This window comes from Pogonomyrmex barbatus, unplaced genomic scaffold (assembly GCF_055798465.1).
Source record: "Pogonomyrmex barbatus isolate J1 unplaced genomic scaffold, ASM5579846v1 scaffold3, whole genome shotgun sequence".
In the NCBI taxonomy this organism is placed as follows: domain Eukaryota; kingdom Metazoa; phylum Arthropoda; class Insecta; order Hymenoptera; family Formicidae; genus Pogonomyrmex; species Pogonomyrmex barbatus.
This window is the reverse complement of record NW_028297127.1, coordinates 8,076,410-8,092,217: the sequence shown is the minus strand read 5'-3', so window position 1 is coordinate 8,092,217 and position 15,808 is coordinate 8,076,410. Positions and strand designations below refer to the sequence as shown.

Here is a 15,808-nt window from a genome sequence, read left to right as displayed (position 1 = left end):
AGGACTCCTAGGCAGACGTTCCAAAGCCACCCCGACGGAGAGACACGCCGAGACGCCCCTGCCATTGGGAGCCCTTCGGTCTTAGTAAGTATTCTGACTGATCTCGTTTCTCGCTTCTCTGTCTACGTTTCGTGTGTCATCTTTCCTTAACAGGTCTCACGTTTGTCTCCGTCGTAATGCGTGCGCGATGAAACGTCTTCAGGAACTCTCTGACGCGCGATTTACTGGGTTGTTTGACAAGAATTGGTAGCTTCCGACGATTCGTGATTCCTGTACATATATCGATCAATGTTTTTTCCTTCTTAGCTCTTTGACATTTTCGTTGAATCTGTCAGGGGTGGCCTATCTCTCCTGAAACTTAATTATTTCGAATATTTAAACTAAAGCGATTATTTTAATTTTTTTAGCTATTTTTTTATTTATATGCTAATTTTTCTATTAGGTTCATTGACTAAAATGTTTTGCCATACAGTGAAAATTTAATTAAGTTCTCAAAATCTATTCTGTAATTTTAATATAACTATTTTTGTGGTGTATAATATTTTTACATTTTCTTCCGATTTACTTTGCTTAAGTAACACTTGAAAAAGTAGTATAAATTATTACGTACATATATGCACAAATGTATTATCATATTTTATAATATAATTGTTTGTTTTATAATTGTGTTGTTACTTTTGTTTTAAATTTCTATTTCTTAAAACAAAACTGTTATAATCTTTCACAAATTTTATTAGTATAATGTACATTTTATTTAAAAATCGGGAAAATAACTTAATTAAATGATACTATATTGTTAGTATTTTCTTTTCGTTTTTATATTTTACATTAATTTATTCAAAAAAATGCTTTTAATGTAATTTTTTCTCATAAAATATTTTAGAGGTTAATATTGATAATCGCTTTTCTTGCATTTTTGATCAGACCTGTTCGAGGATAAATAGAATAAAAAATGTTTCCTTATTATTGATTAATTAATATAAAAAAATTTATCTTAATTTAAATCTTTTATAGAATATCGTAATAAGATATAAGAACGTTTTACTGACAGAAAGCTATAGAAATGATGAGATTAGGAAATGAAATTTGATAAAGTAGCATACTATTTTTCGTCAAGTCAAATATTTTGAAAGTTTCTTACTGTAACGCTAATCAATTTAATCAATGCGACATGAAGGAAATCCTAGTATTCCAGTTGAAATTTGCGATCAGAAAAGCGACTCGCATAATAGGGGGATATCTGCCGCACCCCCTGCAAACAATGGCGCACGAAATAACACGTGGCTGCCAAATAACTATATTGCGACGCGGTGAGAGGGAGCAAAAATTACCTTGGGAAGTTACGCACATGTGTAATGCCCGGTCTTCTTCAAATGTGCATGGTATAGGACTCGGATGTTATAGATAGATGCAGAAATGCTAAATTTAAATCCGCCCATTGGTAACGCGTACATAAGATAATAGAAAGGTTAGTAAAAATTGTGTCGACCGTATATGTACAAGAGGATGTGAATATATAGAATACGAAAGCGTTGTACGATGTTGCCTCATGCGCGAGTGCGGGGGGTTAAAAATATAATGATGATGAATTTTAACTCTCGAAGGTCGACGGACTCTGTGTCCCACCCTCTGACGTATCAATTCTTTCTGTGAAAAAGGCATAAATTGTATCTTTATGTATAACTCTATTAATCTGAGCAAAGGCTAAAATATTCTCTCTCTCTCTCTCTCTCTCTCTCTCTCTCTCTCTCTCTCTCTCTCTCTCTCTCTCTCTCTCTCTCTCTCTCTCTATTATTCAAGTCTATTCTAATCTATAATAAATCTATTCAATTCTTATGATAAAAAAAAAGCTATTTAAACGCAGTGATAAAAACGTTACTAAATCATTTTTCCTTTTCTACTAATTTTTTTCTCTTTATTTGGTTTAATTACGTTGATTTAAATCGAAAATGTCATAAATTCGCCGAGGATGATGTTACTTCCTGCACAAGTCTGGAATTATATTCGTATTTATTTCCTCATTAATAAACGACTTTATTATTGTTTTTCTCGACGATCTGCAAATTTTAACCGATTTGGAAATGTTATCGCAATTGCAGACTCGGTTGTGAATTCGGCTGAAAAGGTGGAGGGCCCGGGGACACGAGGAGCCAAGGAGTCGGTGAATGACTCGAAGGACGAAGACGGATCGGACGTCGCCTCAACTTTGAGCGGCTTGCTCGCCGGTCTTCCGACCTTGGCGGGCCCCCAACGCCTCGCCAACTCCCTCAGGCAGAAGTTCGCCAGCAATTCCGGTGAGTCGGCGAAGCGCTTTTTCCACGCGCAATCTTTTTCATACTTCGGGGAGGCTCGTTGCCGTAGTGGAGCCTCGTCGATCGATCGCGTTGCGCCATTAACAAGAGCCACGGTGATGACGACAATTGATAGACGCCATTTCGCAAATACGCGAAGAATACGCGAGGAGCCATCGCGTCGTTCGGACGGTCGCCTGACATCTCGACGTAAACTCTAGTCCGCGTTTTATTATAGTAATTTATGATAAAGCGCATCCTTCTGCCATCATGAAAAGTTTCTAATAAATCAGGATAACAATAGAATGAATAATGGAAATATAGAGAGATCTTTCGATATACCGCTAAACAAAGCTTTCGGTTCTCGAAGGGAAAGAAATTAGATCAGGTATATTGTTAATACAGATTGTAAACGTATCAGAAAAAAGTTGATAAGTCGGTTTTTCATTAATTACACTTATTAACCTTTTCCATTAGCTCGCGAAATATTACTTTAATTTTTTTTGTCATCCTCAAATTTTTTGACAAGTATTTCACCCATTATTTCACTGCACTATTAAAATATAATTTGAAACCGCCATTTTTCATCATGCTTTCGTGCTATTCTTCTGACGATTCAAAAGAAATATGAAAAGTGAGTAACTAGAGGGTAAATACAAAAAGATTTGCAAATAGTATTTGAAAAGAAATTTCTTAACGCAATTCTTTTTTTCATAAACTGTACTTTAGGTATTAAAATTTCTTTAGACTTGAAATAAAGATGAGTAAAATTACGCAAATTTAAATAATTTTTGAACATAATTATCTTTAATCAACTTATTCAATATTTATTTTTTTATTTCTCAGTAAAAATAACCTTATAATACAATTTACTCTTCATTTCGCGTAATTGGTCATTATTTCAACGATCAACAACTTGATAAAAAAACAATTTTGCTAGCAAACTTTTATTATCAGACTATTCCCTTTGGCAGTAACATCCGCGAAGTGATTAGCTACAACCTCGCCAACGTCTAGCACGCTACATCGATTCTCGCCTCTTGTTTTCCCGACGCTTCTTTTCGTGTTGTTTTTATCGTCGTCGTAACACGATACGCGATACAACAAGGCTCGCTCAGGTATAGAGTAGATCTCGTGACGTCTTACCGTGGGGGAGCCTCCATCCGGTGTCGTGTTCTCTTTCACGCGGGCGAGGGGAGAACAACTCCAGAAGAAAAACCGAGCCAAATGTGAACGTGAGCTTTCGCAATGCGCTTCCTTCCCGCACACAAAACGGGAAGTTCATATCGGCGGGGTACGAAGTTGGATTGGGTTGGGGGTGATGGGGGTGGATGAATGGATGGATATTTCGCGCTGACCACAGGCCGGGTCAGGGCTCCCCTATCTTCTCTTCGGTAACTCTTTTTCAGTCCCGAGTCGCTTCTCCGATTTCGCGTTCTCGTGAAAAACGGTTTGCCGTCGCGTAGAAGCGCGGAAGCGTGTTGCAGCGCGTACACGTGCGCGCACGTGAAGTCAGTCTGTTTCCGCGAGCTAATCGTTGCCAAATCGGTGATCTGTTGTAGGTTTACCCCCGGCCCGGCCTGATGCGCGCCGCCCCAATCGCGACGATCTCCTCGTCACGGTCGCTTCCCGAGGTCGCACGACTGGTTGTGACCGCGGTTAGTCCCTTCCACTAAGACACACACAAACAATCCGGAAGACACCGGTCGCACCGCGGGCAATTACCTAGGAACCATGACGACGATACCGATACTCAACATGGAGTTCGGCGAGCTCAAGGAGATTGTCTGGACAAAGCTGCAGGAGCCCAAGGCTCAGCGTAAGCTGATCCTGATCATCGTCTCCGTGGCGCTACTGCTGGACAACATGCTGTACATGGTGATAGTACCGATCATACCGGATTATCTCAAGTACGTTGGCGCGTTCGGAGATATCGAGGAAACGGGCAACGACACCAGTCCGCGAGACCATCACGGCCAGGACTCCGCCACGGGGGTGCTATTCGCGTCAAAGGCGATTGTGCAACTGATGGTGAACCCGTTTTCCGGCGCGCTGATCGATCGGATAGGCTACGACATCCCCATGATGATCGGTCTCTGCATCATGTTCCTCTCGACCAGCGTGTTCGCATGCGGCAAGAGCTACAGCGTGCTGTTCTTCGCGAGGAGTTTGCAGGGCGTTGGTTCCGCATTCGCCGATACCGCCGGCCTCGCTATGATCGCCGATCGCTTCACGGAAGAGAACGAACGCTCGAAGGCGCTCGGCATCGCTTTGGCGTTTATCAGTTTTGGCTGTCTGGTCGCACCGCCGTTCGGAGGTGCTCTTTACCAATTTGCCGGCAAGGAGGTGCCATTTCTGATATTGGCGTTCGTCAGTCTGGCGGACGGCTTCATGTTATTGCTGGTGATGAAACCGATTAAGGAGCAGATGCGCGATCGTCACCATGAGCCCAAATCGACAATACCGATCTGGCGACTGCTCATGGATCCGTATATCGCTGTATGCGCGGGCGCCTTGATGATGTCTAACGTCGCGCTCGCTTTTCTCGAGCCGACGATCTCTCTGTGGATGGAAGACACGATGACGCACGACAACTGGAAGATCGGTATGATCTGGCTGCCGGCCTTTTTCCCGCATGTAATTGGCGTGATAGTCACTGTGAAGATGGCCAAGCAGTATCCGCAATATCAGTGGCTAATGGCGGCGGGTGGTCTCGCTCTCGAAGGTCTCTGCTGCTTCATCATACCATTTTCCAACTCGTACAAGGTGCTGATGATACCGCTGTGCGGCATCTGCTTCGGTATCGCGCTCATCGACACCGCGCTGCTGCCCACGCTGGGCTACCTGGTGGACGTTAGGTATGTGTCGGTGTACGGCAGCATCTACGCGATCGCCGACATCTCGTACAGCGTAGCGTACGCGGTGGGTCCGATCATAGCCGGAGGTGTCGTCGAGGCGATCGGCTTTACCGCCCTGAACATCGGCATCGCCTTTTCGAATTTGCTTTATGCGCCGGTTCTTTATTATCTGCGTCACATCTACGACTTCAAGCCATTCCAGGATGAGGCGAACATACTGATGCAAGATCCGCCCGACAAGGAGTACCAGACGTACGTGCTACAGGAACAGCGACCGATCTCTGGCGAGATCGGCAACCACTTGAATCAGACGCGTATGGAGACGAACGTCGACCAGGGCTACGATCAGAACTACCAGACGGTAGGACAAGTCGGCTACGATCAGCGCGTCGATTACGGGGCGCAAAATACGATCGGTTACAACCAGCCCGTTCATGAGCAACCGCCGATCTACAATCAACCGGCCAGCTACGGTCAACCCGGTGACTACGGCCAGCAGAGGAATTACGTGCCCGAGCATCAAGAACAACGGGGTACCCAGGGAGTCGATGTGAATCCCTTCAGGAGACCGGATGCGACTGATCAGCGGCCGGCTGGAGACAGTAACCCCTTCAGGCAAGGAATGTACTAGAACGAAGGTCGTCGCCAAGTGTTACCGTAGCGATCTACGGCCGATCGCGGCCGATCGGGAGGCGAGCGCGCGTCCCCTTCGCTCGAGAGTGGTTCGAGAGTCTTCGTGACAGGCTTCCACTTATATCGGCAAGAGAGAATCGACGTCGTCGCGGGGCACGGCGGCTCGGCGGGACTTCCGGCGGCGACGGCGATCGGGACGCTCGATCAGAAGGAGGATCACCGATCGTTCCAAAGTCCCGCCGAATCTCGATCGTACTTGGAGTATCGTCGGTGTTTATCGGGGATGGCAGAGGCAACGACTTCCAAAGTGATTCCCTCGGGGCTCTCGCGGTTGCTTCATATCCAGGAACGATGAATCTTGACGGTCTTAGTATCCGCTCGAGGTTCCGCGCGTAACTAAATAAAATACGAATCGCGAGGAAAGAGGCGAAAGAGGGATACGCGACGTTGAAAATGTAAGACGAGAGAAGTGGAAGGAAAACGGTCCGTGGGTAAGCACGCGCAATGGCCGTCTTCGTCGGAAATAAGGACCTCAAGGAGACTAAATAGTCGCAACATCGAAATAAAATTAGAGTGAGAAGAAAGGGGAATGTGTCGGTGCTACGGAAGAAAGAGGAAAGACAGCATCCTCTATTTGGGATGCGAGAAGTTCTAACGCGAGAAGTGTAAAGAGGATAGAAGGAATGAGGAAGGAATCATGGCCGCGACGAAGGCTTCCCGTCAGCAAGGACCTTCGCTCGCGGATTGCCGATGGGCAAGTTTTAAGTTTTTATACTTTTGTTCAGAATCGTTCTATATTGCTGAACGGAAATACCATATCACTAATTAAGGCGTCAGAAATATTAGAAAGTAAGGCTTTAATTTAAGTAGGCGATTGTATAGAGGGGTTGTGACGAGGGCGGTCGATGCCCCCACGAATCGCTCTGTATTGGCAAAGTACTCTTACTCCTGTTTCGACCTTTAAGTGAATTTCGTTAAAAAAAAAATACTATTAACGTTATATTCACGATATGTTATATTCAATGATGATGACGTTATATTAATGATAAAAACTTAGATTATACGAAAATTGTTTGCGATGATATAAAATAAATCTGGCATTTTTGCGAGCGCGTATATTCTAAAATCGTTACTTGTTATGTATTTCATTGTTAAAATAAAAACTTTTCCAATAATGGAAATAACTATAATATTATAAACGTAAATAAAGAATGGCAGGAAATAATTAAAGCCGTTTTATTATAGATTTTTTATTTTTCCAGGTTATTTTCAGTATCTACGAGCTGGTTTTATATTGCTTCATGATTATTTTTCTTATCTTTAAAAAAATATAGAAAAGAAAATTAACTTTATTATATTAACAGAATATGAAAATAATGTTCTTGCAATATTACTTTTGCCAATGAAACAGACATTATTATTATTGTTGAAAATTAAAACAAAAATTTATTTCATTAAATAATTAGAGAATTGATAAATTATTCGTAGTTTTAATAATTCTTACATTTAATATCTCAAGAAGATATTCTTTCCTAATTTCTTTTTTTGCTTTTATCGCACGCATTTCCTTTCTGATCGAGTACTTTGCCGCAATAATGGAGCAATACCAGTACCAAAGCGCGAGCGCGTTAAAGTAAACATATCTGTATTTTTATGAGATTACTTTTCTAATTGTAGAGATATATTTTGTTTGAACCTTGTCGTGGGGATTTAGTTCACGCGGCAAGTCGCGTGTCATATCTAGACATATCTAGGCACGTATAATTTCTATATATATGTATGTAAATATATCAAAAAATTTCATTATGTGTCGGAGTGACTTGGACGCAAGGTTTCGCGGTTATCGCGAGCTATTATCATTGCAAGATGCACTTTAATTTAATTCGGATTATATAATTTACTTTGTCTTGCATACGAATGACATAATCTCATTTCAACTATTTGTATTGCCCGAACTGCTATTTGCGGCAACGTGTAACATTATTAATTTCTTGATTTCTTAAAATGAATATAAGAAAAGATCATAAAAACAAAAATTTCTTTCTTGGATTATTTCGAAGGGGATTTAAATACAGTGAAAACTTTTACGATTTTTACCGTCGATATATCCGCCAAGTCTGACGACCGAGGGCACAGCACACATTCATACCTACTCGTCAATACTAAGAAGCATCGCGAAAAGCAAATAAATAAATTGTTAATTAACTAGCACTACACACTATACCGGCACGGTGATTGTCGCCGGCGTGTTGGGCGCGAAAAGAAGGATTTCTCGAGCGTCAGGAGGAAATCCGCTTCGCTCGCGTCGATCGGACTTCAGGATCACTCGCCCGTCGTCGCGCGGATCCTCGAGGATCGATTCGCGAGTCCTTTGAGTTAACAGTGCCTGAACTTCGCAGTTTTTAATCCCCGTTGTCTCATAGTACGAGCGAACTTAACTGTAAAGCTCTCCCCGTAAAAGGTCCTTGCAAGTAACCCGGACCTAACGTAATGTAGACACATTCTCTATTAGATCGCTATACATATGTACCTAAACGTAGGCTACGCGTTTTTGTTTCATAGCCGAGAAAGAGAAGAGCGTTTTATCTCCGCAATGACATTTCGTTTCTAGCTGAGCTGGCCTCTAAAGTTAGGAATTTTATCGTAACGGCAAACGTCTGGCTTGTTGATAGTTATCGTCGCGATTTTATCGAATAAATCGAGCGCGGATTAGCACAACAAGATCTCAAGACTAACTAAATAAAGTTTGTGCTCTTGAATTTTTAATACTAAATGTTTAGCTTAAATCTGTAGATTAAAATGATTGCGTATTTTGTAATTAAATCCTATACATTCTCAGTTACTTTTATTTTTACAAAAATTTCTTTCTTTCATTTATTGTTTTAAGAATTTGTATCATGTACATTCATTTCTTATTGTTTTGGCTCAAAATCAATGAAGTCGAGCTACAATGTTAAAGTTGATCATGCGATGGTTATCAGCAAGAGATCAACGACGTTGCGTCAGTTGCACTACGGTTATACATACACATTAAACGTATATGTGTATATATATATATATATATATATATATATATATATATATCGTATACAAAATCATATATATTCGTAGCTTTTTCTCTCTTGTAAATATAAATTATGCACGAAAGGGAAAGAAAACAAGCTTTTCTTTCGTCCAGATACGTCGCGTACTGAGTGTCCTGACACTACCGCCACTTCTTTCCTTTTTATTTTTATTATTTTAATGAAAAACTCAAATCAAAATTCTGTTAAAATAAAATATTCGCATAAAACTTGATTTCGTTATCTGTCTTTACGTAGCTTATTTTAAAATACTTTGCTCAAAATTTGCTAAAAATTTTTAACTGCTTATAATTGAAAACATTGTCGTTCATTTCGTTTCAAAATCTTAAATATCTATCTGGCGGTAATTCCGGAGTACTCGGTACATCTTGCCTACTTGTATTATATCATTTGTGAGTGTTGTGAACGCGACGGTGTGTACGTGAGTATAAAATCCTTTTTCTTCTGCGTCGGGACTAATGACCAGTGCTGGGCAAAGGTGTTATTGTCCTGACATTCGTAAGAATAGGACCCGAGGATCTTAAAAGCGAAATAGAAAACTTCAGATTCTTCTAAAACAAGTTGAATTTCTCTTTAAATAAGAATGAAGTTTGACGATAACAGATGCATCTCTCGTGTTCCTAAAAAATAGTCACGTGAGTAACTTCTTTAAAAATATAATAACGTACTTTTGTATCGATCAACAAACTTTATGTTGAAAAAAAAAATTATTTTGTTTCTAGGAAATTATTTTGCTCTTGAGATCCTCGGCTATTAAATAATATAAAACAAAAAACTTATTGTTATCGTACACATACAAATTTTGTTAAGTTTCAATAATTATATGACGCTGTATCATTTGTTGTAATTATTAAGTCGGAGCGAGAATGGCGGAAATTTTGTCTATTGTGTATAGAAAATTCCTAACTTCTACATAATCTGTAGAACCTTTCGCTAATCTGTAGGATTAATTATCAGATAATTCGTGGACAATTCGTTGCTTCTCTCGTGTTTGAAAAAAAAAACTGCAAATGCCGAATTAAGGAAAACCTTGTTTGAGTTTTCGAGAGTTGAGTTTATATTAGATTCCTAAACGAGAGTTAAACAGCTCTCTCTCTCGGTGAACACGCGTCGTGCAAGACTAACGAAAAGGTGCAAGGTGCATCCTGTATATCGAAACCTTGCTGCCCCAGCACTATCGGGAATGACGTTTAGAGTGCAAACACGGACGCTAGTTTCCCAACGTTATTTTTCTCTCACCTCGAAACCAAGTCCAATTCCCAAGTGTTGCGAGAAGGAGGACGGCGACGGGAGCAGTCCGTTACGAAAGAAACGTCGCAATACGCGAACGTAGGAAACGATAGGAGAGATGGAACGAGTAGAAGTGGTCACCAGGATTATATGTATCCTAATTATCCGTGCATAATGCGTATTATATCTGTGTGCGATGAAGCAGCGATCGCGCATCCCGAGATTATCCGTAAGCGTAGCATACTTAACTGCAATACATCCGCACTTTGCGCGCGTACACACACACACACACACACACACACACACACACACACACACACACACACACACACACACACACACACACACACACACACACACTTACACGGCATAAGGAAGTACATACATACATTACGTATATACACACGTATATACACGACACACAGGTATATAAAACGATAGGGACATACACACTCGCGATTCTATACATATACGCAAAGACACATGTATGTATGTATATTTATTTGAAATGATGAAAAAAACCAAGTAATTCGAAATGCGTATGTAATTGAAATCCTATGACACTGTAATGTTGTTGAACCGGTTATTAAAGATGTCATTGTTACCGAAGAATATCACGTGTTACACTTGATGCCATGTCGATTTTTGTTTCAGTTTGGTTTTCGGTTAAAGAAGCTTGTCTGGATATTTGTATAATTATATGAACGCAACGTCTCTTTTGCTTCTTATATGTTTTTATTTAAAATAGATTTTAAAAGATTTAATGCCTTTCTTTTACATCAAAATGCCACTAAATAAAGTGAACATCATAATGAATAAAGGAAAAAATGAATTCAATAAGAAGAAAGAGTCTTCAAGTCTTCGTGACGTGTGATCGGAGAAAGGAAAGGGGATGCAAATGTCAATTCTTTATGAATCCATCTTCGCTCGACTGTCTAGACTATAATATCGTCGTTTATCCTCTTCATCCTTCTCTCAAGATACATCCGAGAGAAAAACACCGAGAGAAGATTCATATCGGTATATCATATACCATGTGATGCAACACAAAGGGTTGATCGACGAGGAGGAAGAGGAAGGGACGAGGAAAGGGCTTAAGCCTTTAAGAACATTGTCGTGTGCGGCACGCGCCGCGCGGAATTCAAGCCTAATGAAAAAGCGAGCGCGGAAAAGCGAGCGGGAGGAGGGGGTGGCATTCACTCGGGATGTCTCTGCGGGGCCCTAGTGTCACCGTAACCCCATCAAAGTGTAATAATATTTATATTAGGGTGCAGCCTGGGAGAAGGGAAGGGCACGCCGCGCATAGGGGTTGGGGCGAGCGAGAGACGCTTCGGAGGCGTCCCCCCATCCGGCTGTACCGAGTGTCTCCTGGTAACGACCGGTCCGCAGATATCGATCGTGTCCCCGTTAACGAGTACGTCACATCGATAAAGCCACCGGTTCTCCCCGCCGTATCGATTAATCAAACAAGATATACACACGAATATAGCGGCGAGTATGTAACGCCGCGCGTTTTTCTCTCACCGTTTGTGCAAACAAAGCTCGCGATTACGTGAATTTTGCCAGAGTAATCCTGGAGCATGACTTGGCGATTTTCACAGGAATCTGATAATCTTGTTGGTTTACTTTTCATTTACTTGTCGAAAGAATTGATTTACATTTTTCGCATTTGATATACTCGTGATAAAATGCTTTCGTTACTTTCCTGCCAAAAATTGAAATGGTCTTAAACAAATGTTGCCACACGAATTCAACTTGTAACCAATTAAATAAAGAGAGTCTTTGATAAAATGATTGGATTAATTTCAATTTTATATTTTAATACAAGCTTTTCGTTAAAACAGACATTAGCATGATATTTCATTTCTGAATTGTATAAATAATATGAAAAAATATCCTGTTATTTTTCGAGATAAAAACAAAAAAAGAATGTTATTTTAGTTTCTAACAAAAAATAAATCGACAAAAAATAAATTAATTATTTGGAAAGTTCCAGTTTTTGGTTGAAATGTATTTTTTGCAATAACATATATTTCTTTAAAAGATAATTTAGATAATTTAAAAGATAAAGATAAGAATAATGTCTAATCGATATTATTAATTATTTAAATTATCAAATTTAAATGATTAAATTGATTATTAGAATATTAGGAAGATATATAGCGTCTTCTATTTTAATTGTCATTTCGAATATCTTGTAAATTATCACATTATCGTGAAAAATGTTACAGACAATTATAGGAGGTCATGATTATAATATTGATTTATTTGCAGATGGAGCCATTCTTTTTATCGATATTCTTTTATATAATCGCCATTTCTTTAAATAAAATTATATATTTTTTGTTATATGAGTTCTTCAGTTATTCCGGGGACATAAAAGTATTAAGATATCAAAAAGCTAAGATATCAAAGATTTATCAAAAAGTTAATTTAACAAGTTAAAAACTGAGTGCTTTTTCTACATTAATCAAATATATATATATATATATATATATATATATATATATTAAAAATAAATTATTATTAAACATCAAAATCCTGTCGTGATTATATAAATATATATTCTTATATATTTTTAGTGTAAAATACTTTGTCAATTCAAGTCAGATACTAAATATCTTGTTTAATAAATAAAGATGCGATAATGCAACTTATCATACTTTTTAATTTACCACGCCTAATTACAAGTATAAAAATTCACTATGCATAATATATCCATAAGCGTTTCAGTTTGTTTCTCGGTTCGTTATACAAGTTTATTTCGAAAATTACATAAGTCACGTACACACGTATACTTTAGTCGCATATAATCATCTCCTCAGATATGCCCCAGATCGCAAGGTTGTCCTAGATTAAGATTGACGCGTCGGTGAGCGGTTTTAAGGCACGAATATCGATTCGTTCTTTTATTCTCGCTACCTATGGCAGTGTCTTGTATTTTTGGTACATTCACGAAAAATGGGGCTGACATTTTCATCAAACTTTTGGCTTACGGTTTTTAAACAAATATTTCTTTAGCGTTGAACGTTTGACCTAGATTCTTTTTGGTCCTAGATACCTTTTTGGTCCTAGATACAATTTCAGTAATTCTAGCATATGAAAAATGTCGTCTTTTCGGAGACTTCAACGAAATCTCCGAGGATTTCTCGACGAATCATAACAGTTTGAAGTTTGGAAGATATCTGACATTATGAAATATATCAAATAAGAATGAATAATACAAAAGCGCAATATATGATTAAAAGAAACTCTGAACAAATCTTTAAACATATATTGTATTTATTTTTCTTATTTTTGAAATAAAATCGCGAGCTTTTTTTACAGTCAGATATTATCATCTATTGTAAAAAGGAGAAAAACAATGTTCTGTTGCAAAATAATTTCGGCGATATTTCAAAAAATTCAATTGCAAAATGATATACTTCAAAAGAAATTATTTTATTTACAAATAAAACTTAAAAAAACGCATATATATCTATACATATGTATGTTGCACGCGCTCAAAATGTGACGTCAATTTTTTCCGAATCACAGATTTATTGGCAAACTTTCTCATGATATTTTGAAGTGATCAATCGAGATGTGCTGCCTAATGCAGATTTGATAATTATTCGAGTTTGTCAGTAGGAATTTTGTCAAGAACATGTCGAAGATGGTTCCAAAGTGGTAAACGAGGCGACAAATTGGATTCACAGAATACTGGACGTTACGTTGCGCGGTCGGGATAAGGCGGTCCATACCGAACTCGATTAGATTTCTGGCGCTTCTCCCGTCCCTCGCTCCTTATTCCGGACCCCGCGACCCTTCGAGATTGGCCAGGCACGATTAATTGACGGTAGTCCCTTCGAGACTTCTCGACGAGATTCGAAACGACAGCTACGAATTCCAGGAGGGTGCGAAGAAAGGCATAAGGGTGTACGCACTCGACATGGATCCGTGTTGGGTGTCAGTGCTTTAAGATTAAGTCATTTAGCTTAACTTGTTGATCGTTAGTTTACGCTGCGCTGTCTTGGAATGCGTCGAGAAGTTGAAGGGAACTCTTTTAAGATATTGCGTAATTAAGTCGAGAATATCGCGAATTTTCGAAACTTAATCCGTATAAGACTAAAATTACCACTGAAAAGACATCTCAAGAGCTTACTGAACTTTGAGATTATAAGCGTCGACAAAAAATATTAACGAAATCTTTTCTCTAACGTTTCTCAAATCTTTATTTACATTATTTTATTACGTGAAGATTATCTTGCGTTTCAGATACTTTACTTTAACCAGTTTATGAGCATTTATTCCGTTTACCTACTTTGTTTAATTATATCAGATGGCAAAAGCGGAGATTCCATGACATAATCGTGTTACACGTTCATCGATTACGATACGGCCGTCATTACGTACCTCCCCCGGGTATAAACCCATTTATCATGCCGATACGTGTGCCTATCGTTAGTGACCGACTGTTAATGCTTGCTAATTAATGATCCCGCAGCGACCACCGTAGTCGAAATTCAGGACGGGATCTAGAATGAGAACTTGGCTGCCATTTGTCTTCGGTCAGAGCTATATATGGGAAATGAAAGCGATGCTCCATATATGATGTCATTGTATTGCGTTTGAACCGCAAAAGTAGAAACGAGAAAAAGATAAGAAAAAAATTAAAAAGAAGGCAAAAATAAAGAGCAAGAAAAGTGAACAAAATGTTAGAGAACATCATTGTTATATGTTTATCTTAAATTAAGATTCAAAACAATTCAATTTCAAAAATAAAAATTGCGATCAGTAAGACATTCTTATAAAATAATTATTTATAAAATATACGAAATAAGTTCAAATAGGGCAAATTCTTTCTTCATTTGCACCCGATGACATTTTATTATTCAGATTCATTTAACATTCAACAACGCGACCTATATTCAAAATAGGGTTAATTTGAGATAGTTAGCGAGATATTTCAAAAGAGAACGTGTTAAAATCAGATGTTTAATTTAGAAAGCGAAAAGCTATTTTTGTCTGCAAAATCTAGAAGTCCCTCGCTGATTTCAACCGCGATCATCAGTCAGTAACGGAAAAAAAACTAGAGTAGAGAGAAAAAAGGCGAGTCACGAGTGGCATTCATAGTAGCAAAAGAAACATTGATTGAACACGGAGGGTGCTACGCCGGTATTGTCGAGGACCGATGAGGCGAATAATCGGATTTAGAGATTATCAGCTCTCTTCGGTGTTGGACCATCGTTGCCGGTACCATCATCGATTTCGGGTGTCATTAGTGAGGCAAACAAGTCACCGACACCGGGAAACATTAATATGATACAACTATATTTATCGGAATAATTATCTATCATCCCCGAGTCGGAGGATTGGAATCGAATATTTAACGTCATCTATCTATTCGTAACATTTTGCAATATGAATTTTTTTAAAAAGTCTTTGGTAACGCGTGAAATGGCACATATCTCTATTTATAACGCTGCACATTTTCGATTGTTGAATTGGCATTCACGTTTGGTTAGCAAAGACCCAGTTTCGAGAATAGAAAGCTTTTTCGAGTTAAATTTCAGATATATATATATATATATATATATATATATATATATATAAATAAATAGGAAAGCTTTGAATAAATTTATATAGATGGAAAGGAGATCGCTTCAAAAAGATCTATATAATGGACCGTCAGATTACAGAGTCGTATTGCTACCGGCATTTCCGCCGGCGC

The 15,808-nt window shown here is 38.9% G+C and overlaps 2 protein-coding genes across 2 annotated transcripts in view; both read left to right on the top strand.

Annotated features, from left to right (window-relative positions):
* The window catches only part of ChAT (Choline acetyltransferase), an 80,222-nt gene that overhangs the window by 130 nt on the left and 64,284 nt on the right, over positions 1 to 15,808 (top strand). The window contains exons 2-3 of the mRNA XM_089080430.1: positions 12 to 84; positions 2,100 to 2,294. Coding sequence (XP_088936556.1) covers positions 12 to 84; positions 2,100 to 2,294 — 268 coding nt within the window. The remainder of the gene's footprint in view (positions 1 to 11; positions 85 to 2,099; positions 2,295 to 15,808) is intronic.
* VAChT (Vesicular acetylcholine transporter) lies at positions 2,155 to 10,707 on the top strand. Its single transcript, XM_025218283.2, has 2 exons — positions 2,155 to 2,294; positions 3,854 to 10,707. The coding sequence occupies exon 2, from the start codon at positions 4,026 to 4,028 to the stop codon at positions 5,778 to 5,780; it is 1,755 nt and encodes a 584-aa protein (XP_025074068.2). The 5' UTR covers positions 2,155 to 2,294; positions 3,854 to 4,025; the 3' UTR covers positions 5,781 to 10,707.